This window comes from Petaurus breviceps, unplaced genomic scaffold (assembly GCF_028583685.1).
Source record: "Petaurus breviceps papuanus isolate PSGF00001 unplaced genomic scaffold, PetGlider_PUasm1.0 181, whole genome shotgun sequence".
Taxonomy (NCBI): domain Eukaryota; kingdom Metazoa; phylum Chordata; class Mammalia; order Diprotodontia; family Petauridae; genus Petaurus; species Petaurus breviceps.
In genome coordinates this window covers 19,053,037-19,080,727 of record NW_027185784.1, presented here as the reverse complement: position 1 = coordinate 19,080,727, position 27,691 = coordinate 19,053,037, and the positions used below count along the sequence as shown (strand labels likewise).

At 42.2% G+C, this 27,691-nt stretch overlaps 1 protein-coding gene across 1 annotated transcript; it reads left to right on the top strand.

The window, feature by feature from the left end:
- Positions 1-639: 639 nt before the first annotated feature.
- FAM180A (family with sequence similarity 180 member A) lies at positions 640-27,691 on the top strand. Its single transcript, XM_069087034.1, has 3 exons — positions 640-966; positions 24,941-25,041; positions 26,659-27,691. The coding sequence occupies exons 1-3, from the start codon at positions 891-893 to the stop codon at positions 27,001-27,003; spliced, it is 522 nt and encodes a 173-aa protein (XP_068943135.1). The 5' UTR covers positions 640-890; the 3' UTR covers positions 27,004-27,691.

Genomic DNA, 27,691 nt, shown 5'->3' with positions numbered 1-27,691 from the left:
CTCCCTCCCTCCCTCCCTCTCTGCCTTTTGGAAAGGGGTGTGCAAGGCAGTTGGCATTAAGTGACTTGCCCAAGGTCACATGGTTAGTAAGTGTTAAGTGTCTGAGGCCAGATTTGAACTCAGGTACTCCTGACTCCAGGGCCAATGCTCTATTTACTGTACCACCTAGCCACCCCAAGACCTTCTCTCTCATCAAAGCCTGATGACAAAAATTAGGAACTTCCCTCCCTTCCATGCTCCAAGAAATATCTCTCAGGCTTGGCCCCAGGCAAAGAAATTCCTAGTTCTGTCCCTAGGGAAAGACATCTAATTGATATCCTGCCTCAGCCGACAAAATGCTTTTGTTATCCTGAGGACAACTTGCTGAAGATCTGTCTACAAAGCTATGATATTTCCATCCTAGACTATGTATCCTTATTCATCTTCTCTCCAATTCCTGCTACTGTGTCCCAGGAACCATGGAGAACTGAGTCAACCTTTCACCGGGCTCCCTAACGAAGTTCCCTGTGTCTATTTGCTAAAGAAAAGTTCCAGTGGGTCCATCCAACACAAGAAACTTAAGTACAGAAATTATATTTATCCACCCTTCTGCCAAGGAAATCACATGCCCCATGAGTCACTCCAGATGTGCTCAAAAACAGAGTCTGTCTGTGAAAGCGGAGTCCCCCAATTCCAGGGAGAGCTGGCTTAAGAGGTGCTGACTTCTGTCCCACCCAGGAGGGCAGGCAGGTCCTTCCTTCCAAGGAACAGGGAAGGCATTTCTCCATTTCTGAGAGGGGAAGGGCAATAAGAAAGATACACACTTCTTAGTCGAATTATATGCTGCAACACCCACAGATATTGGGGTTCTGTGTGGTTTTGAAGGTGTTTGTCTCTTCTTCAAGTAAAAGATGTGTTGGAAGACTTTATTGCTTCTCCTGCTCTATTACAATGCTCAAGCGACCCTGGCCCACAGATGGAGCAGAGGTGAGTTCTCTTTTGTTTTTTATATTTTCTTCTCCCCAAATTTTTTTAAAGTGGTTATTGGAGGGAAGAAGGGAACCCTAGAACATTCTGATTTTCTATTCTTTTTCATTTCACTTCACTAGACTGCCCTTCTTCGATGCCTGACTTTTTTGTCCCATGGCAGCAGGTGGAGAAAGAAGTGATAGTTAAAAAAAAGGTTGGGGGGAAAGAATCAGGCAGCAGAGAGAGAGCCTGTCACAGGAGCCAGGGAATAGACCTTTCTGGTGCCCTAGGGCTGAATCCTTCCCTCCTTTCCTTTCCCTGTCTCACTGACACACTGGCTGCTCTGGCTGGGAAGGACCCTTCCTATCACCAGCTGTGAACAGGTGTTGTGCTCTCCACTACAAGGGACCAGCAAGTTGGGAGATGGAGACGGGGAGTGATCGTGCCTTCATCCTAGAGGGCAGCAGGCAGTCTTGCCCAACTTACTAGCATAGAGGCAAGGTTGCCTGTTGGCGGGAACTTTGTTCCTCTCTCCAGCTAGCCAGAGCTGTCACTGTGGCAAGAAATATATTTCTAACACAGGCAGCCAACAGGCACACTATTTTTCTTTGGGTTTTTTGTTTGTTTTATTTTTTAATTAATTTATTTTTTTAATTGAGAAGTATTTTTTTCTCCCTTCCATCATCAGATCCCCCAGAGGACAAAAAAGATAAAGAAAACCCTTGTTAACAAATGGATTAGCTGGGTAGCCCAAGTTGGACTTGGAGTCAGAAAGACCTTAGTTCAAATACTGACTCAGACACTTACTAACTGTGTCACCCTGGGCAAGTCAGTCTGACATGGTCTATCTTAGTTTCTTCATATGTAAAATGGGGATAATAATCACACCTACTTAATAGTGTTATTGTAATTATCAAATATGCTATATACAATATATATATACATATATAATATGTACATACAATAACATGTGCTATTTCTTTTTTGCAAAAAGAAACTTTCTCTGCATTGGGAGGGGATCATGGAGCCCTCCCCATTAGAAGAAGAGAGACTCTTTTTTCCCTGTTGCTAACATCCCTTCTCACAGAATTTGACTTCCCAGAAGCTGGGCTAGCAGCTAGGGCAGAGGAAATCGTTTCACTTTGCATTCCTGTGACCCACAGCCCTCTCAGAGCTAAGGCTGGCAAGGACTCAGAGTTCATGTTCAATTTATCACTTTGAGGAAATGAGGGCCCAATAACGCCAACCCCACAGGCTCCACTTCCAATTAGAACCTCTCCTTAGTCAGGAATTGATCATGGCTGCCTAGAAGTGAGCTCCTTTTGTAATAGACTGGGTGGTGTTTGTGAAGAAGGTGCTTCATGCAGCCCCAGATGGTAAGGAAATCAGCATAGTGATTTGGAGGCTCTCCTAAGCCTGGGAAGGAGGAGAACGGAAGGAGACAGAAGTGTATTGGAGGGGGGATGTAGAAGGGGCATGAGAATAAGCAGACAACATGGCAACATTTTCCCCCACATAGGTATTTGTTCCCCAAGTAAAACAAAAGAACCGCCCACCCCCTTTTATTTTCCTTCTTAATCCTCTCATTTCTAAACCTGAGATCTTGGAGACTAAAAATTCCTCCCTGAGAGACTGAATAATGAAGCACTGTTACCATACTGTGTGGAATTCATCTGGTTTTTACCTTCTTTCTTTCTGGTGACTACACTGTTCATTTATGCTCACCACCACCACACACTCCTATACACACCCACCATCACCCACACACACATACACACACACACCCCCATCACCACCACTCATACACCACACCCACATACACCCACCTACCAACACACACACAACCATCACAAGAATACACTATCACAGCCACACAACACACACACGCACACGCACACACACATCATACTCTACCCATTCCCAACTCTACATGAGCGTCAGCTTTAGGTGCTAAAAGCTGTATTTACTCCTTCAGGTAGAAAAGGAGATGGGGTAGATCTATGGAAAGAACCTTGCCTCTGGAGTCAGACTACTTTAATACAGATTCCAACTCTCCTGTTTACCTCTGTGATCTTGGACAATTCACTTTTCTGCCTCCCTGGACTTCAGTTTCTCCTTCCATACAAATTAGGAACTGGATGACTTCTACTGTCCTTTCCAGCTTTAATTCTCTAATTCTGGGAGTGTAAGCTCCTTAAATATAGGGAACAAAGTGCCTTGAATACAGCATATGCTTAATAAATGCTTTTAAAATGGATTTGAATTGATCACATGGACTTTCAGAGAGTGAAATTCTGAAAAGAAGCAGATAATGGGATGAGATACAAACTTTCTTGTATACCAAATTTCACAAGGAAATTTTCACTAATTTACTCAGACAAGAAAGGAAGCCCTGCATAGGCAAGCCACAAGCCCCTCATCCTCTGGACAGATTGCTCATAAACACACTAGCCACAGCACATGGTTAAGAAAGGCTTTTTTCATTCATTCATTCATTCATTCAAATCAGGAAGGAAGGAAGGGATGTGGATGAATTTCCCCAAATCACACTTTTCCCTCTTCAAAATCAGCTAAATAATCAGAAGGTGGAGGCTGAAATCCCTCATCCCACCTGCACCCCTCCTCACCCTTCCCAGCCTTCTTTCTCCAAGTTCAGAGATACTCAGTGCCTTTCTGAATAAAGAAGGTGGCCAGCTTTACCCACACTCATTTCTACCACATCCGTTAGCACTTCATTATATTCTAGACCAACTTATATTTGTTCTTCATCTTCCACAACTCAGGAATGGAGGCATAGTGTCTTCTCATCCATTCATTCATTCAACAAATAATCTTTGAGTCCTAATTAGGAGCAAGATGCTGTCAAGTTCTGGGTACAGTCACGTAAATGTAGTAAACTCACTGCAGTGGGAGACAGCGTCATCTAATGAATGAAGTGTTTGATGGGAGGTGGGGAGAACCGGAGTTCAAAGCCAGACTCAGACATTTACTAGCAGTGTGATTCTGAGCAACCTACTTAACCTCTCTTGGCTTTAGTTTCTTCATCTGTAAAGTGGGGATAATTATAGCACCTACCTCCCAGGGTTGTTCTGAGAGTAAAATGAAATCATGTGTGTAAAGTATTTTGTCAGCCTTAAAGCACTATACAAATGCAAGCTGTTATTATTCCTGGAGTTAGGGAAATCTGAGTTCAAATCTGGCCTCAGACACTGACTAACCTTTGTCACCCAGGGCAAGTCACTTAACCTTGTTTGCCTCAGTTTCCTCATCTGCAAAATGAGCTGAAGGAGGAAATGGCAAACCACTCCAGTGTCTTTGCCCAGAAAACTCCAAATGGGGTCATGAAGAGTAAGACACAACGGAAACAATCAAACAACAACATTATTATCATTAGAAATACTTCGTTAAGGGGTGGCTAGGTGGCGCAGTGAATAGAGCACTGGTCTTGGAGTCAGGATGACCTGAGTTCAAATTTGGCCTCAGACACTTAACACAAAAACTAGCTGTGTGACCTTGGGCTAGTCACTTAACCCCAAATTGCCCCCCAAAAAGCAAAAAAAAAATTTGATTTGTTAAAAAAAAAGTGCTTCATAGAACAACCATATTGCTTTCCTGATCCAAACTAACAGCTATAATTTTTCTCTCAGTAAGAAAATGTCTCTTACTTGATTTCTCTTCCATCAATTTTCCTTGGCTCCTGGCTCTTTCCTTCTAAGTAAGTAAAAGTAGGAGCTCCATCCTGGCTTCTCAGCAGACTGAGAGTTGAGAGCCCCCACGTGTCTCTATGAGAATATGTCCCCTCTACCTCCCTTTTCTAAAAGTAAGAGCACCTCCCTCATCATCTTCTTCTAACAAAGAAGGGTGAGAACAAATGAAGATGGTTGACCTTGGGTACACAGTGTGTTTATAGTGGAAAGTATGAAGGGCTTAGCATCAGAGGGCCTGGGTTCAAATCCCACCTCAACTACTTGTGATGGTGTAGCCTCAGGCAAATCACTTGCCTTTTCAGAGCTTCAGTGTTCGTGTGTGTGTGTGTGTGTACTCACACACATACATATACATATACATTTTTTTTTAAGCACTATGGATGAGATGATCTCTGAGGTCCCTTGCAACTCTAAATCTGTGATAAACCCAATTTCTTCCCCTTTCAGGATAGAGGGAAGGACTGGAGTAGTGATTTCATTGGTACAAGGTGAGGAACTTCTTCTGGTGAGGAGGTTTCTTTCAATGCAAATCAGCACCATATAATCTTAAGAGTTGAAGCTTTAGAGCACTGAAAGGTTAAGTGACTTTACCATGGTCACACAGCCAATATGTTTGAAAGGCAGCACTTGAACCCCGGTCTACGTGGTGCCCAGGATATCTCTCCATCCACTAAGCCACACTATGTATCTCCAAATCAAATGCTACCTGATGATGAAGGAAATAGAGTGGAGGAAGGAAGAAATTTTCAGGTGCTTATCAAAGGTTGTACTACAGTCTAGGATGGGATGCCATGCACACTCCAAATAATATTTTCTGCATTTTCTCTCATGTAACCCCCATGTTTCCCATTATGATAGAAGATGCAGATATCTTAGGGGATAAAGGAGTTGAAAAGATAAAGAAGAAAGTGGGAATGAATGAAAAGGAAGAGTCAGAAAAGAGGGAAAGGAGACAGAAAGGGATCAGAAACCAGGGAGATATAAAATATGTAAATGAAAGGATATGTTCAAAGATTTAGTACTGGGCAAATTATGAATATGCAAACTAGAACTCTCCAGCACAGATTTCTGGTCTAATCACTTTGGGATTAAAAAAGATGAAACTATATGCCCCCTGGAACATGGCTAAAAGTATCCCTTAATACTGTTTATATAGAAAAGGCCCTTTCTAACTGTTGGGCATCTCCATGGGTATACAGGGTGTATGCTGTGTGACTAGAAAGTGTTGGGTGTGAATTGTGAACCTGTAAATATTTCCATGGTGATGAGGGTGGGGCACTGTGACACAGTAAGTCTGGGTGGAGTCATGCTAATGTGGTGAATTCATGACAAATGGAAATTCTGATTTTGGAAAATGGTAGAAAGCAGCCAACTTCAAAATAGAAACGAACCTGCGTTGGGCTGAGAAAAGTCTAATAATAGCTCACATTTCTACGGGACATTAAAAGTTTACAAAGTATTTTCCTCACAACACCACATTGAGGTAGGTAGTGAAAAGATGATTGCCCCCCTTTTTCAGATGAGAATCAGGCTCAGAGAACTTTAAGATATTTTACAGTCATTCGATAGTCTTTAATCAAGGAGTAACAATTTTTAATTCAGCTTTTAAAATCAACCAGGTTTCATGCTTGAGAGAGGTTGTATCTGAGAGACAACTAAAATTACATTCAGAAAACTGTAGGATTTAGCTTGTAAGTAAAATACGTGTAGAAGAAGGTGAGATACAAATCACTGTCAAATTTATTTTATTATAAAATACCAAAATGACTACCCCTCCAGTTCCTTTTCTTGATAAAAAGATATTAGCTAAAATGACCTGCTTAAAATCATATAGGTAGGTGAGGGATGGCACTGAGATTTGAACTTGATTCTTCTGACTCTAAATAGTGTCCTTTCCACCAAACCACCACCTCTACAGGAAAAAAAGACATTCTCCTGAAGCAAACTGTTGGCTGACTGCATATTAGATCTAGCCAGACCTAGATGTTAGGCAGATGGGTGTCTAGCAGACAAATGGCAGCTTCTTTTTTTTTTGCTAGGGCAATTGGGGTTAAGTGACTTGCCCAAAGTCACACAGCTAGTAAATGTTAAGTGTCTGAGGCCAAATTTGAACTCAGGTCCTCCTGACTCCAGGGCCAGTGCTCTATTCACTGTGCCACCTAGCTGCCCCTAAATGGCAGCTTCTTTGACCACATCAAGGGTATTTTGGCATCAAATTTCCAAAGTCCATCATTTTACAATTGTATACTCTATAATTCTGTTTACTTAACTTGGTTTCCTCTAAGTACTAACAAAGACCTATCTAAAAACCAAACCTCAAAGAATAATGCTCTAAGGAGAAAAAGAGAGGTCCATAAATTTAAGCCAGAAGACTTGGGGGTAACTAAAGTACTTATAAGATCTTAACAGAAGTTTTAATAGCTTGATGGGAGCAATACAGAGAGTATAAAAGGGGCCATATCCATATGAGTCTATATGCCAGCCAACAAAGAATGAGCACAACAGTAGGAAAGAAGCAGCAGTGGACTTTGGTCCACTTTGGGTCCAGGTGCAACTCTTTTTCCTGCCTGGGGTCCCATTCCTTCATACTGTCTTCTGTTCTTCACGTCACCTCTCCCTTCCTTCCCCCAACCCCACTGATTGATATTCTCTGAATAGCAATATTCCAATGCTGCATACCTCCTCCACCCAAGAGGTGACAGGAATGTGCTCTCATACCTGGCTAAGGCTGCATGTCAAAGGTGAATGGTTCATCTGTGAAAGGAGTTGCCCACAGTGATAAAATCACAGATCCCATCCAAAAGAACTCCATGCTAGAGCCATAAAATGCAGTGCTACAAAGGGATAAAGAATGTCATGAAAACAGCTCAACTCTATGGACTTCAGAGTGAAATGGGGTTCTGTAAAATCAAAAAGCTAGATCACATGACACCCAAGGCATCTTCCAGCATGATCTAACTTTGAACCTGGAAACATCCTGGTTTTAGAGCAAATCTGAAAGTAAGATGCCAGCTGTCCAATCAAGTTGTCATACCAATTAGGACTGACCTGAAGTTTTAGGGTTTCTAAGAGAGTCCCTACAGCACCCCTATGCACAATCTGACCTGCCGCTCCCTCCCCCCCCTCACACACACACACACACACACACACACACACACACATTATCTGAGCACATCCTGAAAAAGACAATCAAGTATTAAGGCTACTATGGTATAGTACACGGAGGCCTTGACTTGGAGAGGAAGATCTGCCTAATAATTTTTCCCATTCATATATTGCTCTGACTACATTATCTCTGGGTTTCTAATCTATATGGTAAAAGGGATATTCCATACCAGGAGTTACCTAAGCTAATGAGAACACATAACCTCTCTGAGACTCTGTTTCCTCATCTGTAAAAAGGGGGGATTGAGTAAGAAGACCCTTCCAGAACTAGACACTGTGAAAACTTTTCTCTCTTGCTACCAACCCACCTACAGAATGCTTTCTAGGATTCAGCCCCATAGTGTAGTTTTCTGGTCCAGGGTCAATATCTGTCAGCTGGATTGAGAAAGAATGACTCACCTGCAACCAGGGAAGCTAACCAGAGGGAGCTAGGCCACCTCCTTTGTTCACCCTGGCTCCCTTCCCGGGACAGAACCATCTTTGCTCAACCTGTCAGGGGACACAGGAAAGGTCATCTCCAATGTCGACAGAACCTTATTAGGTTGTCAGCTTTCAAAATGTCACAGGCAGAAATTATCAAACAATTACTAATATCAAAGAAAAGAAAGTTTTATTTGATTCAATGGGATGATAGCACTACTGTCATCTATAGGGAGCAAGTTCATTCTTACAAGTCTATTTTCTAACTATGTTTGGCTCACACAATCTTCCCTCACAGACATCCTGGGACAGTGGGTGATGATGGCTTGCTGTCAGGTCATTCTTTATCCCCCTCATTCACTCCTCCATTCATTCTGCTCTGGTCCTCTGCATCACCTCCATTCAGTTAACCACATGTGCAGCTTGGAGGGCTCAGGCTTGGGCCAAGGGAAGCTGGCCAGCTTCCATTCCTTTCACAAGTGGCCACATGTGTGCTCCCAGAGGACCCCACTGTATTGGGCTCTGCTTCCAGCTTCCTCAGAACAGGGCTCTTTTTCCAAAGGCCTGGCCCAGAAGCAAAAAAGTAAATTACATCAGCAGGACCTGAAATAGGCTCTTTTATAAATGAGAGCGTTTCCCTTCCCCACCCACTCTCATTTCCATAAAAAGTTGCCTAGTCTGATTTATGAAAAACATATTGAATGTAGAGTTGTAAATGGTGTTCTATATTATGTCGCTGGATTGATTGTTACAGGGCTTGTCTAATACCGCTGTTACTTGCTCCTAAACAGAGAAGGCAGTTTTCCCAAGATCTTAACTGGACAAATTGTTCTGTCACGTTCAAATACATTTTAACTGTTCAGAAGTTGAGGTTGGGAGGCTATGGAGGAAGGTTGCTTCCTTTGGAAAATCTATAACAATCAGCCATAGATGGTAGACAAAAGTCAGGTTATAAAATGGAGAAAGTTCATCAAGAGAAATCATTCAAAAGGTTTCCTTTTGGGGAGTGTTTAGACTCTGTCATGAGGTACATGAAGGGCTTGAAAGCTCAGAACAGAATGCAAGCATCGTCTTTCCTGGAAGAAATTAAAAGTAGTGTCTTCCAGGCAGAAGGGAATGATTGATATTTCCCAGAGTTAAGTATGGTGTAAAGGACATGGTTAATACATACATTCGAATGAAATGTATAGAAGGGAATGAAAACTGAGAAAAAGGTTAGTCCTGTGCATAAGAAAGGCTTGAATAAGCACAATTTAGTAACAGTGAAGTTTAATGATAAGAATATTTGACTCATCCTTAGGGGTTAAAAATTACCTGTGCTCTAGTATTACCAAAAGAGAAAGGTTAATAAAAATGTATTATGAATTTGATAAAAAGATATTTTTTTTATAAAATGGTTAATGAATCATGTGGCATATAACTGTGTCCTATGCTGCTCCTTCCCTTACCACACACACACACACACACACACACACACACCACACACACACACACACACACCCCTTTTCCATTTCTGGAACAGTAATCAAATCAATACTGCCTTTGTAACTGGGAAGGGTGTGTCAATACACTCTCCTATAGCTCCACCTACTCACTACCCCAGTGATTTTCCAAACCAGAACACCCGTAGGCCACAACTCCCCTATGTAACTACAATCTCTGCTTACTAAAATATAAGCTCCTTGAGGATTTTGTATTTGCATTCCCAGTGTTTAACTCAGCCCTGGCACAAAGCAGAAGCTTAATAAGTGCTTTTTCATCAGATTCATTCCTTTATTCATTGTTAAGTGATCTGAGCCTAAGGAAAGCCTAATGACACAGCGTATGCATTCACAAAACTAGTGGTACCCAAGGCTCGAGTACCTAAAAGAACAACAGAGACTCTAACCACCGCCTTGTGAATTTGAACTCTTGTCTTGTTTCCAACTCTGTACTTAGCCATCAGTCAATAAACGTTAATTAAATATTTACTACGTTCAGGCACTGTGCTCAGTGCTGAGGATACAAAAATGAAAAAAGAAAGAGCTTGTCCTCAAGAAGCTTACAATCAAATAGACGAAGAAAACACACAAAAGGAAGCTGGAAATCTGGGAAGGAGAGGAAGGAGGTAACCCACCCAGGGGCATGATGAAGAAGTCAGAGAAGTCAGGTAAGAAATGAGGAGAGCTCGTTCCTTAAAATGGAGGGTTTGAAGCTCATGTTCCCACCAGCTAATCAGAGGGGTAAGGGATAGTAATGAGATGGAGAACCAAGGCTGATGGGATCTTGCAATCCTAGGAAGACTTCTCAAACTTCCCTTTTGTTGTTGTTGACCAGTCGTGACCCATTTGGGGTTTTCTTGGTAGGGGCACTGGCATGGTTTGCCTTTTCCAGCTCATTTTATAGATGAGGAAACTGAGGCAAATAGGGTTAAGTGACTTGCCCAGGGTCACACAGCTAGTAAGTGTCTGAGGTCATATTTGAACTCAGGAAGATAAGTCTTCCTGACTCCAGACCTGTTGCTCTATCCACAGCACCACCCCAGGGGTCAATTGTCAGATGACTTCTAAAGTCAGACATGTAGTATTCTCCCTTCTCTGATCTCTCAGTTGCTTGGGGAGAAAACTTAGGAGTGAATGGATATCCTTTACTGAATAAATCATTCCTGGAAATATACAACTTAATGTTCTTCTCTGGGGGATGTTGTGGAGAATACTTAATGCTTCTCAAAACAAAATAAAACCCAAAAGGTAGTACACACATATTTAGTGGCAGTAGAGAGAAAACTTCAAAGAAAGCACCAGGGTTTATCTTTCAAATGTTTAGGGGTCTGATTGATTTAAAAAAGCAATAGCATTAATTGAGCACCTACTAAGTAAGGCACCTATCATTCTTCTAAGACAAAAACAAAACCTGCCAATTTTGCACCAGGGCGAGTAGCACAATCTGGCCTGGGGCAAGTGACATGATACACTGGAGAAGGCCCTGGGACTTAGTGGAGTAGAGAAGCAGGCCAGAGCTGAGGAGAAGCCACTCTAGTTGTGGGGGGTGAGGAGGGGGTCTGCAGGGTTGGGAGTCAGAGGGAAATGGGAATCATCTCTGAGCTTCCCATTGAACCTAATTCCTCTAATTAATTCATTATGTCCTAAGATATATTGATTCTTCTAAGATTCCAAGCAAATGATAACTGCATAAACCATCAGCATTCTCAAAATATGACACCCACAGACAAAGCCTCAGTTGGCTTGTCTTAGTTCTGGCTCTGTACGTGATATTGAAGACACAGAGGAGGAGGAAACCTGGAATTTATCTTAAAACAACACAATGTAAAAGGCAGTGAAAGTATTTTTATCCTCAGAGAATTTAAGTGACCTACCCAGAGTCTCACAGGCAGCTAGATGGCTCAGGGGATAGAGTGCTAGACCTGGGTTTAGGAAGATCTGAGTTCAAACCTGACCTCAAAAACTTACTAGCTGTGTAATCCTGGGCAAGTCACTTAAACTCTGTTTGCCTTACTCCACTCCAGTATCTCTGCCAGGAACACCCATGGATATCATTGGCATGCTGTGGTCCATGGGGCCACAAAGAGTCCAGTAACAACAACAGCCACAACTCAGAGTCTAATGTCCGAGCCAGGATCCCAACCCAGATCTTCTACCAAGGGCAGGCAAAGTGGTTCAGTGGAAAAAACGTCGCTGCTGGAGTTGGAGTCAGAGAACCTTGTTTAGATCTCAGCTTCCCTGGAATGTCTCCTTCCCTCCCCTGTCACCACCTCAACCCTGATCCAGACCTTCCTCAGCCCACATGGACTATTATGATAGCCTGCTGGTCGACCTGCCACACGTCACTCCATGCAATTCCATCTTCCTTTCAACTGTCCAAATGATCTCCCTAAAGTGTCACCCATTCAGTAAACTCCCATGGCTCCCTATCACCTCCAGGATCAAATATAAAAACTTGTATTTGGCTTTAAAAACCTTTCATAACCTGACCCTTGTCTACCTTCCCAGTCTTCTTACAGCCTACATAGCTTAGGGTTGTGAAGATTACATGAGATAATAAAGCTCTTAGCAAAGTGCTTGGTACACAGTAGGCATTTAATAAATGCTTATTTTCTTGTTTCCTTACGTATTACTCCCCTCCACTTACTCTACTATCAGATGACACTGGCCCCTTGCTGTTTCTCAAACAAGACATTATCTCCCACTCTGCATTTTCACTGGCTCTGCTCCATGCCTGGAAAGTTTTCACTCCTCATCTCCTCCTCCTGAATTTCCTGGCTTCTTCAAAGTCTCAGCCATAATCCCACCTTCTATGAGAAGCCTTTCCTTAATGCTAGTGCCCTTCCCCTAAGATATCCCCCGAATTATCCTGGCTAGTTCTTGTTTGTATGAAGCCATTTGTGTTCTGTGACTCCCATTAGACTCTGAGCTCCTTGAAGGCAAGAATTGCTTTTGTGCTTAGCACAATACCTGACACATAGTAAGCACTTAATAGATCCTTGTTGACTTGACCTACTAGACACATTACTTCCTAAACCTCAGTTGCCTCAGGAAGTTGGACTAGATGGCCTCTGAGGTCCCTTTCAGTTCTAGACCTATTATCTATCCTATGACGTCCAATACTAATGTTCTTTCTACTATACCACATTGCCTAGCTCCAGTCTGTGAATAGCTTATAATTTTGTTGAGCAACAAGACTTAGGATTGTGAAATGATCAGAAAATATAATATCATTCATCAATAAGCATTTATTAAGCATCTACTGTATGGTAGACAATGGAGATAAAAAGACCAAAAAAAAAACAGTCCCTGCCCTCAAGAAACTTACATTCTCTTTAACACCACAGGTATTAAAGCACAGGATGGAGCCGTCAAGGAAGGCTTCAGGGAAGAAGTGGAATGGTTTATATTTTGAGAAATATTGAGATGTGGAGAAGTAACAGCATTAACTTAAAGACGTAGACCATTTAAACCTCCATGTACTGAAACATTGAGACGCTGGCCACTGAGTAAGCCAAAATATCAGAACGTGAACTGAATTTCACGTTTTAGCTAGCTGTTTTGGCATGAGATAGACAGCCTCTTTCACAACAGAATCCTCCATCCAGAACCTCTGACATTTCCAAGAGAGTAATATTGACCTTCCTCCCTTCTTCGTGTATTGGGTGTCAAAAGAGTACAGATGTGGGGCAGCTAGAGAGTTCCACCCTAGGGCTGACCACACACTGCTGCTGACCACAGGGGCATCTGCCTCTATTATATTTAGAATCACAGAAGGTATCTTAGAGGTCTTCTAGTACAACCCTGTCATCTTACACATGAGGAAACTGAGTCCCAAAGAAGCTAGATAATAGCATTTTACAATCGTTATCTCATTTGATTCTTACAACAACCCTGGGGACTATTATTCCCATTTTACAAATAAGGAAACTGAGGCAAACAGAGGTTAAGTGACTTGCCCAGGGTCACACAGCTAATAAGTATCTGAGGCCAAATTAGAACTGAGGTTTTCCTAACTCTGGGCCTGGAGTCTATTTATTGCACTACCTACCTGGACCTGACTTATGTAAGGTCACAAAGGTAGGGACACAACTTGGATCTGAATCTGTGTCCTCTGGCTCCAGGGCCACCAGGTGGTGCCATAGAGTATGGAGCCCAAAGCCTAGAGTCAGGAAGATTCATTTTTCTGAGTTCAAATCCGGCCTCAGACATTTACTAACTGTGTGACTGTGGGCAACTCACTTAACCACTGTCTGCCTCATTTCCCTCATCTGTATAATTGGAATAATAACAGCACCTACCTCCCAGGGTTGTTCTGAGGACAAAATATGGTAATATTTGTAAAGTTCTTTGCAAACCTTAAAGCCCAACGTAAAGGTTAGCTATTATTACTATGGGGGGAGGGAAGTAGGAAGGCAATTAGGTGGCCCAATAGATAAAGAACTGGGCCTGGAGTCTGAAAGACCTGAGTTCAAACCCAGCCTCAGGTGTGACCCTGGGCAAGTCACTTAACCCTGTTTGCCTCAGTTTCCTCATCTGTAAAATAAGCCGGAGAGGGGAATGGCAAACCACTCTTGTATCTTTGCCAACCAAATGGGGTCATGAAGAGTGGGACAAACTGAACAACAGCAGTATTACCATCTGCTCTGAATGGGGTTGGTTTGTTTTTTCAGTAGGCGGTAATACTATGGAATAGGAGAAACACTGCAGATGGAATCAGGAGAGACCTGTTGGGAATACTGTCTCTAATACTCAACACCAATGTGATCGTGATCATGAGCGTTTAAACATCAGCCTCTTCATCTGTAAAATGGGAATAGTAATAGCTGTAAGACCTATACTTACCACGCCCACTTCCACTTACCCAGACCCAAGCTTAAAGTCATCTCCAACTCTGAGAACATTTATTGTCTGAAACATATATTTAACAAGTAATTCTATAATGTCTTGTAACATCTCTTTTATCCTTTTTCCAAATTTTTATTTGAATATTATACTGTTACTCAATTTACCAGTATTTAAAAAAAACATTTGAAGTCAGATTGTATATAGTTCCAGTTCTGCCGATCTCACCTTACATCACTTTGTAGACATCTTACTAAATTCCTCTGTATGCCTCACATCCATTATTTTTATAGCACCAGAACAAGCCATTACTTTACTAGCCATAATTATTTATCCATCAATTCTCCTACCATGTAACCAAGAGATCCTAGACAACAGGAAGTATGGCATAGGGGAAAGAATGAGGGTCTCATCTCAGCTCTTCTCCTCATGTTCCCTGGGCCTCAGTTTCCTCAAGTGTAAAATGAAAGATTTGGTCTACCTCCCCCATTAGTATCTTTCTAATACTAACATTCGATGAGTGTAAGTCACATCACCTCACTGAGGGCAGTTGCCTCATTTCCATTGTTAGGGTTATAGTAAGACCTGACCTCCCCACCTCACAGAGTTGTTGCAAGGATGAAATGTGGGACCTTGTGGATGGGCTTTATAAACAGTAAAGTACTACACAAATGTAAAAACTACTAAATTTTAGCATTATTAAGAATTGGAAGCAGAGTCAGCTTTTATATTCTTGGGTTCAAAAATCACTGCAGATGGCGACTGCAGCCATGAAATTAAAAGATGCTTGCTCCTTGGAAGGAAATCAATGGCATGCCTGGACAGCATACTAAAAAGCAGAGATAGCACCTTGCCGACAAAGGTCCATAGAGTCAAAGCTGTGGTTTTTCCAGTGGTGATGTATGGTTATGAGAATTAGACTATAAGGAAAGCTGAGCACCCACAGAATCAATTTGTAATTGTGGTGCTGAAGAAGACTTCTGAGAGTCCCTTGGACAGCAAAGAGATCAAATCAGTCTATACTTAAAGAAATTAATTCAGGCTATTCCCTGGAAGGTGAAGCCTAAATATTTTGGACACATAATGAGAAAACAGGACTCATTAGAAAGACCCTGATGTTGGGATGTGTTCATCCTTTGTATTCGAAGAGGACCATGGCATCAGGGAGATGATGACAGGACTTGCAGTTGACTTGGATTTGAGTGAGGGAGGGCTGTGCAAGGTCACCAGCCTCACTTTCCCCTCCAGAGCCATCTAGGTCCAGTGGCTAGATATTCATCAGGATGACTGGAGATGACCCAGGATCCAATGGCAGACCCTAGCCCTTTCAGGCTAAGGCATGAATATGCTTCTTTAAGAAGTGAGTCAAGGGATGGCTCCTTTAATGAGAAAAAAAGAGGAAAAAAAATCAACCAGGGAGGGGAACCATCAGGGTTGCTAGTCAAAAGAGAAACACTTACTATTGACATTCACTCTGAACCAGGAGGGCCCAAAATACAGCCATTAAGTAGAGCTTGGACGGGAACCCAATCATTGTGATACAATCTGAGTTTCAGAGTGAAATGGGTCAGAGAGAAAGGAAAAGAAGAAGAGGAAGGGAAGGGAAGGGAAGGGAAGGGAAGGGAAGGGAAGGGAAGGGAAGGGAAGGGAAAGGAAGGGAAGGGAAGGAAAGATTGAAGGCAAAAGGAAAAGGGGATGGCAGAGGATGAGATGGAAAAATAGGGTCATAGAAATAACAAAGGTAAACTTGGACAGACTTCAAGAAATGTTAGAGGACAGAAGGGCCTGGAGTGAAGAGTCAGACATAAGTGAATGACTGAACAACAACAAAAGAACTGCTGAAAAAGTTTATTATTATTTATTTTAAAGAGACATTAAATATGACACCTGTCCTACAAGAGCTTAAAATCTTCTTGAGGAAGACTAGAGCAAAACCTATTCTTTTTATTATTTGTTTTAACTTTTTGGAGGGGGAGGGCAGGGCAATTTGGGTTAAGTGACTTGCCCAAGGTCACAAGGCTAGTAAGTGTTAAATGTCTGAGTCAGGATTTGAATGCAGGTCCTCCTGACTCCAGGGCTGCTGCTCTATTCACTGCACCACCTAGCCACCCCCAAAACCTCTTCTTTGTCTACTTGGAGGGTATGGGTGGAGGTAGAAGGAGTCATACAAACATTCAAAATGCTCATTGACAGTAGGTACAGATGGAGAAAATTCTCTCTAGTGTAAGAAGAGTTTCAGTGACCTTATGTGAACCTAGCCCATGGAGCAAGTGACCTGGAATGCCACCACAACTATCACTGTCACAGTTGGTGAGCATTTAGAAAGAGAAGCAGTAATCACTTTTAAAAATCCTACACGTGGCTTTGTCAACCAACGAAGAAAGAAAAGACATCTGTTTCAGGGGAGAAATGAAACTGTCACCCTAGTATAAGGTTCCATGGGTAAGGGTGTGGGTTGGACTCCTCAGGAAGTAGAAGACACACAAGTTGGGATTTCCTGGCAGCAGCACATGTCCTGGAAGCTATCTTGAGATCACAAATACAAAGCAAGAGCCAGGTTTGGACACTAGCACTCTGTCTTGCTTTTAGGGAAGGCCAAGCAGCAAATTAGCAGTACTCTGGGGATCAACTAAATGGCCTCAATTCCCTGTGCCCAGCAAAAGAAATCAAGTGAAAGGTTTCTTGGACTTCTTTCAAATTGGTATCCTCTCATTCAGCTACAGGGTGCTTATATATGATTCAAGACCTAACTGGAAAAAAAGAGAGAATAGAGAAAGAAAATTCAAGTAGGCAGCCCTGCCTTTCTTCTCATGAGTGATAAGGGGAAGGAGAAAAAGAAGAAGGCAAAACTTGTGAAGTAACCAATTGTGAGGCATCTGCATGTTTTGCAGGCACTAAATGCCATATAACATATAACAATAAGAAGCATATAATGTATGGCAACAAAAGGCAATTTTTATTAAAATCATGTTGTATGGGACAACAAAGGCTATGCTTGGGGCAAGAAACATGAAAGTGCTTCCTCTCAAGCATAAAGACAGACCTCTATGGGAATAGCTTCTAGGACACTGTGAGGTTACTGCTGGGGAGACATGAGAGTGAGGTCATTTGGTATTGGTGAAGTATTTGGTATCCTTATTTTAAGGTGAGTGAGGTATTTGGTATCCTTATTTTAACTAATTCTTCTTGCTAACTAGGTGCTAAACTATGTTGTCTCTTCTACAGAAGGACAAGTATTATCAAGGCCCTCTAAATTTGACAATCTAGGAAAAAACTCCAACTGCCTTACCCTAGTTACAGCTATGATGGCAATTACATACTAGGGAAAATTCAGTTCAACAAAAAATTTATTGAGCACCCATGGGGTCACAAAGAGTCAGACACAACTGAAATGACTGAACAACATCAACAAATTATATTCCAGGGAGGAAGAGGCAGGAAAACTCATATGGAGAGCATTATAGCTTTAGAGCTAGAAGGTATTATAAAAGCCATTTAGTCTAATTCCTCCATTTTACACAAAGGAAATTGAGGCCCAGAGAGGCAAAGTGACTTGCCCAACATCACACAGATAATAGGTGTCAGAGACAGGATTCAAATCTAGGTCCCAAGATTCTAGATCTATAGGTCTTTCCACAGTACCATGCTGCCTTTTTAAATTATAATGTAAAACAAATAGAAAATGATCATTGCATTAGAGAAGTATAAACAAAGGCTCTAAGAGATCCAAGGCACTGTGACTTGGGACTTCTGGGAAGGATTCACAGAGAAGGTGGCATTTCAATTGGCAGAGATGTGAGGGAAGGCCTAAGAAATCACAAGAGCAAAATCCAAAGAAAGACTCACACTGGGCAATAGGGGTGATGATATTGACCCAGTGCTCACTTAAAGTCATAGGAGACTAAAGCTGGAGACCATCTAGTCCTCTACGGGTTACTGCGAAAATAAATCAAATGAATAATTTAAGTGCAAGAACTTTGAAAACACAGAGCGATACACAAGCCTGCCTCTCAAAGGCCTGGATCATTACCATCCCTCAGGATCAGGTGGCACAGTGGACAGAGAGCCCGGCTTGGAGTCAGGAAGACCTGAGGTCAAAGCCGGCCTCAGCCATTTTCCACTTGTGTAACCCCGGACAAATCATTTAACCATTCTCTGCCTCATTTTCCATCTATAAAATGGGGATAATAACAGCATCTCCCTCCCAGAGTTGTTGTGAAGATAGATTGAAATGATAATTGTGAAGTGCTTATAGAATGTGCTATATGAATGTGAGTTATTAGTATTATTCTCCCAAACATTTAGTAAACATGCAAAACCAAAAACTGTTAAGTAGCATCTGAGGTGACTATGGGAAGGGCTCTTGGCCAAACCTAACCGCATGCCCTTTTTTCCTTTCCTGTCTCTTACTTCTCTCCTTGCTTCCTACCTTTCTGACTGTCTTTGCCCCTTCTTCCCTGCCCCTATAATAATTATATTATAGCCTGTTTAATATCATATTTAAGATTGTCCCCATTTTAAAGATGAAAAAGCAGGCTCACAGACTAAGTGATTTTCTCAGGGTCCCATAGCAAGGAAGTGTTGAAGGCAGCATTTGAACGCAGGTCTTTCTTGGATATGATTGTAGCTCACTATCCTTTATCCTTTGTCCTGATGGGCACAACTCACCCTGGGGGTAGCCTGCAGCACCAGGGAAGTGGCTGAGCCCACTGAGAGTGAAGTAAATAGCCAGAAGCGGTTTAGTCACACTCTGGCTAAGGCAAGGAGAGCTAGGCCATGCAAGCTCATCTCTTCCAGCACTATGAGCTGATGTTTGGTATGTTGGACATACCCTTCCTTCCCTTGAATCCTTCCCAAGGAGTATCTCTTTCTCTGGGTCTTCATTCTTGTGCCAATTGGAAATGCCAAGTAAGAAGCCAAAAGCTGCTGGGTAGTCCCTCTAACACCATACATAGGCTCCCAGTCTAGCCCCCTGTTCATCAGCAAGTGAGGAAAAGAGCAGGACCCAGTGTGGGACAAAGCATGTCTGCATGGAACACTCACGAAGTCTGAAGGCAGCTCAAGTATGATAGAAATTGCATAGGTTTTGGGGGTCCCAAGACCTGGCTTCAAATCCTGCCTCTTACTTATCAGCTATATGACCTTGAGCAAATTCTTTTATCCTTTCTGGGCCTTAGTTTCTTCATCTGTAAAATGAGGGACTTGGACAAATGATACCAAAGGCCATCATGTGACTCTAAGAAAAATGAATGAATGAAAAAGTATTTATCAAGTGTTTACCTTGTGCCAATCACTGATACAAACAGAGAAATCAAGACAGACCTTGCTCTCAAGAAAAGCACATTCTAATTAGGAGGAGACAACTCCAAATAGAAAGTACAGTCAGCCATAGAGCAGCTGGAAAGATCCAGAAATCCTATGGGCACAGCAAGGGGGTGAATACCAAGACCCAGAGAGCCTTGGGTTACAGAGGTAGTTAATATGACAAGGCCAGGGGATTAAAGGGCCTGACCCTAGGCAGATGATAAGGCCTACAGTATTTTGGGAGGTAGAGCTTATGTGGAAAGGCCTAGTGGTCCTTCATCTCATCAGAAGGAATGTGAATTGGCAAGCTACCTGATCAAGGAGCAAGGTAAGAGCGGAGGGCAATCCTGGTGGTAGGGATGCTTCCCAATGACAGGCTGTCCTGGATGAACAGCCCAGAGCCAGGGAAGGGCCTAGGGGCCCTCGGCCAAATGCGGTCCCTTATCCCTGAGAGAGAGAAGAGGTACAAGGTGAATGTAGCCTCCATTCCTGCCCTATTCCTTGCCTTCATGTACAGAGTGGAGTCTGTCTTGCTGAGATCCTCCCTCCATTTGGGTTGTTTGCCCCACAAGAAAATCACAGAAAGCAGCAAGTATACAGATATTTGGAGCAAAGCTGACAACTGGAAAGGCAACTGGACTGTTTCTTATTCTGAAACACAAGAGAGAAAAGCCCAAAGCAGCCAAAGAAAATGACAGAGCAGTGAATTTCTAGTCAGTTAGTCACCAGCCTGGGCTGAGCACACACTCTGGGCTAAGGAGTAGAGTGTTCAGGACACAGGACCTGCTAAAAACTTGACTTAATCCAGGAAAGACCCAGTCTAAAGAATCCTTGATGGAAAAGAGACCCAGGGATCAGTCCAGCCCTAAGTTGCTCTACAAGTTACCTGAAACCCTGAGGGTCGTTTTAGTTATTCTGTGTATAACCCTCCTCAGCAGGGAGGGAGCCCCTACATCCCAAGTTTTAAAGCCAAGATGACAGGAAGAAGCCAAAGGTTGGCGGATTTAAAGGAGTGTGTGTCAGGCAACATGCTAAGTGATGAAGATACAAACAAGGGCAAAAACACTTCCTGCCCTCAAGGAGCTCACATTCTAGCATGGGAGACAATGTGCAAACAGCTACATATGGACAGAGCGGATGGAAGGTCATCACAGAAAGAAGGAACCAGAGGCGGGGAGGACTGGGAAAACAGAAGGTGGGATTTAGGCTGAGTCTTACAGAGTCAGGAAGGCCAGGAAGTAGATATTCAGGCATAAGGAACAGCCAGTCCAAGGCACGGAGTGTCCTGGGGGAGGAATGGCAGACAAGAAGGCAGAGGTGGCGGGATTATAGGACACACAGAAATGAGCAAGCCGTTTAGAAGACTGGAAAGGAAAACAGGGACCAGGTTATTACAAGGGTCTTTAAAAGCTAAACTGAAGATTTTTCTTTATTTGATCCTAGAAGTAATGGGCAGAACTGAACGCAAGAGAGAGGGTAAGGGTAGCCTGGGCATTCTTCGTCCTCAATTAGATAAAACTGAGAGGCCAAGGTGCAACAGAAATCTCCTCTCCCTCACTTGCAGAAAAGCCAATTGATTCTGGCATTGTCTTCACTTTACAAAGTCTCCAAGCACCATTTTCCATTATATACACATGCTGCAACTGAATCAGAGACAGCCCTGGGGTGCCCAGGGTCTAACAGTCTCCTTTCATAGCAGCAGGAAATCAAAAAGCACCAATCCCTGAGACCCCCAGGACTCAAGGAATCTTAGCGCTGGAAGGAGCCTCAGAAGGCACGGGGTCCAATCTGCTGCCCACGCAGGGATCTCCTCTACAACAGCCCTGGCTGATGGGCCAGTCACAGGCAGTGTGATTGATTGATTCCTGTCAGCCCAGCTCCCTGAGTTGTCACCCAGGAGATAATATGACTTAATTTGGCCAATTTCAATTAATCCCTAATTCTGAAAGGAGTTATTCTATTTTTTCCCCTTGTACCTCAGGATCTCTTCTCCCAGAAATGACAACATGCATACAAAAGCATTGATGGGTGGAAACACACACACACACACACACACATGCACACACATAGGCACACATACACATACCCCTAGTAATCTGTGGTTTCTTTGCTAAACCATTCTCAACTCTGTCCCACCCATACCAAACCACTTTCTCCAGCCCAGTCTCTAAGTTTACCTGTCTTCTGAGTTCTCACCCACCCATCAAGCCAGGTACCTTCTCATGGTATGTTGATTCTGCTCAGCTTAGTGAGAGACAGAGGGAGAGAAAGAGACAGACACACAGAAACAGAGAGACAGAGAAGCACAGAGAAAGAGACAGACAGACACAGAGACAGAGAGAAACAGAAAGAGATGTACAGAGTTAGACAGAGACAGAGAGACCTGAATCAGATTAAAGTGTAACTGAGAAATATTCAACAAAGTAAAAAAAATAAGACAGATAATATTACATTTTTAAAACTAAGCCAATATGCAACTCATAGCGATCCTTCTGTATGGGTTAGTGGCCCTTTTTCTATCTGAATTTGACATCATGGGTGTAATGGAAAGTGTGTTGTACCAGAAGTCTGGTACTAGAATTCTAGTACCAGATCTACAAGCTTCAGTAGTGTGTACAGGTAAATATGTAACAATTTTGGCTTTCTGTGAGAAAAAAAAGACAGATACTTTGAAGTTTAACCTGCATATTAACATTTTCTTCAGCACTTTCTAAAGTCTAGAAACAATGCAACAATAAATCAAGCCTTGCTTTAATGCTTACGATGAAAATTTAACAACCAGCTCTCTCTATCATATCCCTGCTCACTTTGTAACTCTGGGACAAGTAAGTTATAATTTGATCATTGTCCATTTTTTCATGGACTCTGATCTCCCAGTCCCTTCCCAGCTCTAGAATTGTGTGATTCTACATTACTCTGTAAAAGACCTTTGGTTTCCTGACCCCATTACTGCATATGACATCAAACTTTGCTTAGTGTATTATAAGGAATGGTTCTCTGGGAGGGGCAGGAGGGAAAAACAGTGAGAATATAAATAATACAAAAACAAGATATCCATAACATTTTATTTTTTAAAAACTCCTACCTCTACCCAGAAAACAAGGTCTCCCAATCTCCCCACAATGCTATTATTCCCCTGCAAAAAGGATGCTGCTACCCAGAGATATTTCTGAGAGTCAAGTCCACAGTTATGATAATAAAAGTCAGTATTTATGTAACTCTTAAAGGTTTGCAAAGCCCTTTACAAACATCTCATTTAATCTCCACTACAATCCTTCAGATAGCTGCTGTTATTATCTTAATCTTACAGATGAGGAAACTGAGGCAGACAGAGGTTAAGTGACTTGTTCAAGGTCACACAGCTAGGAAGTGACTAAGGTCAAATTTGAACTCAGGTTTTCCAGATTTCTGGTCTACCACTCAATCCACTGAGCCATCTATCTGTAGTAGACAAGACTTTATGAAAAAGATGGCATAGAGAAGACTGAGTGACTTTGCCTTCTATCCCCTATAAATCAGCTGACTGTCTGAATTCCACAGGCAGGAGACAGGACAGAAACACATGCTCAGTGGTCCCATATTGTTAGGTTGGGAAGGAAGAAAGAAAAGAATGACTAGAAGAAGACCAAAAAGGAGGCGAGTCACATAGTACAGGAGATACCTCCTGATCTATAAGACCCTCCTGTTTACTCTGCTCAAGTAAATCTCAGAGAAATTTTTTTAAAAATAGCATCTTCCGGGCGCTGTGCTAGGTTCTAGGAATATAGAGACAAAAGGAGAACAGTCAAATGAGGTAACAAATGTAAAAATCTTAAAATTCCGTACAAATGTCAGCTCTGACTGCTACTTAAGGTTACAGATCCACTCTGATTACTCTGTGAAAAGGCCAGTGTGGAAATTCCTACCTGTCAGTTACACCATTAAAATCCTAAATAAAGAAAGGGTCTTTGGTCTCCAGTGCACCTCAGGCCAAAAGCTGCTCTGGAAGGCAGTGTCCTGGAACAGCATCGCCCGAAGTTATGAATCCTGCTAATGTTCTGAGCAACCAGTCTGCCCGTTGGCATAGGCTTCTAGACAGCCCTGGACACCAAATTCTCTTTTATTGGAAGCCAGTCCTTGGCTGAAAACCTAGAGCTCCTGACTTCCCACCTGGAGGATCATCAAGAATGGACAGTAAATCAATGGAAAATGAAAAACTGGCTCCTTCCTGGGACATCTGGGTAGAGTCAGTCCAGATAAAGTGCTGAGCTAGAAAATGAGGCCCCAGGAAAAACTAAGTGGCAGAATGGACAGACAGCTTCAGGGTGTTGCCCTGAAGGGACGGAGGGAGGGCCTGGGTGTGGTGAAGCTGTGTTCCACAGTGTGGCCTCTCTTTGCTTCTAGGACCTTAGAAGAGCTCCTCAAGGTGCCAAGGCTAGCAATAATAATAATAATAACAGCATTACTATAATACCTGCTATGTACGAAGCACTGTGCTAAGCACTTTGCAAATATTATCTTGTTACATCTTCACAACAGTCCTGGGAAGAGAATATGCTAGGTTGAGAGAGAGAGAGAGAGATGATAGATAGATATACACGCAAACACACATACAGTTATATAAGTTGTATATGTAGTTATAGTTACATAGTGATGTCTAGTATATAACTATATATAGTTATATATGATAAAATAATAGATATATAATATAGTTGTGACATATATTACATATAATAGAGTTTTATATATAGTTATATAATATAAAATTATATAATAGTATATAGTTATATAATCATCTATAACATATACATAGTGTATAACATATACTATGATAATATACAGTTATATATAATAATATATAGTTATAAGTTATGTGGTTATATAATATATAATTATACATAATATAATACTATATAGTTACATAATAACTAAACATAATGTTATATCTAATAGCTAGGTGCTTACTACCAAGAGTCTATCATCCCCCCTTCACATATCCAGCCTCCGACTTGAGTCCAAAGGTACCTGGTTAATGTCCATCACTTGAGATTCCTGTCTCTGAAACCCTTTGCATTTTTTTTCACTTTTCAGCTGTGCTCTTCCCTTCTGCTCATCGGTCAAAGAGATCGTCTTCAGGCCCAGCAAATCCAGTGCTGCAGAACTCCCTAGAGGAAGTAGAACTGCTTTATGAGGTAGGCTATGGACCCCAGCCCCTCAGAGGGCACTGCCCTTTTGTTAAGAAGGCAACAACAATTATCTAAGCTCTGAACACTCTCCCTAACATGCAAAAGGAAGGAGAACCGAAGAGAACTGAATTTAAACAATGACCAGAACAATGTAAAGGAAAACAATATTAAAATGCATCAACCTTCAGATCAATGAAATGATCAGTCTTGACTCCCAGGGATTTAAGACAAACAAGTCTCCCTCCTCTCAGTAGAAGACAGTAGATAACTGGTTCATGAGATCAGACATGATCAACATCTACATTTGTTTTGCTTTACTATGTTTCTTTGTCATAAGGGAAGGTCCTTTATGGGGAAGAGCAGTTATTGGGAAATGATACTGTTTTTAAAAGATAAGAAAAACCCTCAGGGCAGCTAGGTGTTGCAGTGAATAGAGCACCAACCCTGGGGTCAGGAGGACCTGAGTTCAAATCCAGCCTCAGACACTTAACACAAAACTAGCCGTGTGACATTGGGCTAGTCACTTAACCCCAATTGCCCTGCCTTCCCCCCTCCAAAAATAAAAAAAACCCTCAATAAAACTTTTTTAATAAAAATTCTGCCTAGTACCTTAACATTGAACTTGGAATAAAACAAAACAAAACCCAGGGTTCTAATACTTACTGTGAGTTGTATGGGACCTTGGACAAATCACTTCGTATCTCTAAGATTTCTGTGAGAAGCAAAGAACAGCAAAGAAACTGGAGCAAAGGTGTAGAAAAAAAGAAAGTTGTTTTTTGATGTGGGGGGGGGTTTGAGGCAATTGGGGTTAAGTGACTTGCCCAGGGTCACACAGCTAGGAAGTATCTGAGGCCAAATTTGAACTCAGGTCCTTCTGACTCCAGAGCCAATGCTCCATCCAGTGTACCAACTAGCTGCCCTGAGAAAACAAAGTATAAGGGTTACCTACCCCCTCCTCCCCAGAGCCTAGCATGGAGCTCCTCAGCATAGGTTTGGTTGTTAATTGACTAAGGCTATCAGTGAATTATTTTTTAGGATCAAATGAAATAATGTATATAAAGCATCTCACAAATCTTAAGTCAGTTATAACATCAGCTGTTACTACTGTTACCGTCATTACATAAGGGTTCTGTATACTAAACAGCAATATAATATAAAGACCAATGAAATGGGAGATGAGATCAGGATTCTAATTCTTCTTTTTCTGGGGGGGAAGGAAGGCACAGCAGTTGGGGTTAAGTGACTTGCCCAAGGTCACACAGCTATTTTGTGTTAAGTGTTTGAGGCTGGATTTGAACTCAGGTCCTCCTGACTCCAGAGCTGGTGCTCTATTCACTGCGCCACTGAGATGCCCCAGAGTTCTAATTCTGACTGGGCCACAAACTACCTATATGACCTTGAGCAAATCACTTCTCACCTCTGTACCTCAGTGCTTCATATGTAAGAGCTAGGGTTAGAATAGAGTCCAAAGTCCCTTTTCCAGCTCAAAAATTCTGATTTTATAAAAGATAAAGAGAAGGATGATGATGAGAATGAGAATGATGAATGCTTAATAATGAATTCAGCTATGTCTTTATCAATAACAGCCTAAAACATTTTCCCCTATTTTATTTCTCCTGCCAGTTTCTTCTAGCTGAACTGGAGATCAGCCAAGACCTGAAGATCTCCATCAAAGATGAGGAACTCTCCTCCTTGAGGAAGGCCTCTGACTTCAACACCATCTGCAACGAAGTCATCCCCAAGAGCATCACAGACATCCGACGGCTGAGTGCCCACCTCTCTGAGCGCATTGGAGTCCTCAAGAGAGAAGACTTTGAACGGACAGCACTAACCCTCGCCTACACAGCCTATAGAACAGCCCTGGCCCGAGGGTTCCAGAAAGACATATGGGCCCAGTCTCTCCTTAGCCTCTTCCAAGCTCTGAGACATGACTTGATGAGGTCTTCTGGGCCCAAGCATTCTCAGTGAGAGACACCTGGAACACTGAGAGGGGAGGAGATCAGCAACCCAGGGGTTTTTTCTAGCTTGTCACACAATAACCCAGAAGCACGTTCTTCTTGGAAAGAGAGGTAGCAATCAAAAAAAAGAAAAAAATAACAGTGTCTTCCTTTACCCCAGGCTATTTCCAACAAACATGTTGGCTTCAGGTCAAGATTCTCTGGGCCGGTATTTTTAAGATACCTCCAAGGATAAAATGGCTTACCCTCAGTGGCATGTGCAGGATACAGACAAGGGTCCCAAATGAGAAACTACCCTAGACTGTGTACAGAGTACAGAAGGAGACTGGACAGGTGTTGAGAAGAGGAATTGGTCCCTCTTCTTTGGTGCTAATTAGCTTAAAAACAAGATTAAAAGGACCTCTTTTTCCAAATTTTCACTTGCAGGAAATACAGACACTAGAACAATAAAACAATATGTTAATCTACTGATACATTTTTCAACTTCTTCCACAAAAGCCATCAAATATATGCCACATAAAATACCAGCAATTTTGAGGTCTTACCCCATCTAAGTCTGGACTAAAACAAAATACAGTAACACCTTAATTTCTATCATTATAAAGGAGGGAACTAGATACAAACGAATTTTCCAGATAACTAAAAGATTCCTCCTTCACATGCCAAGTCTTTTATATTAAACCCTTTTCTCTATAGAA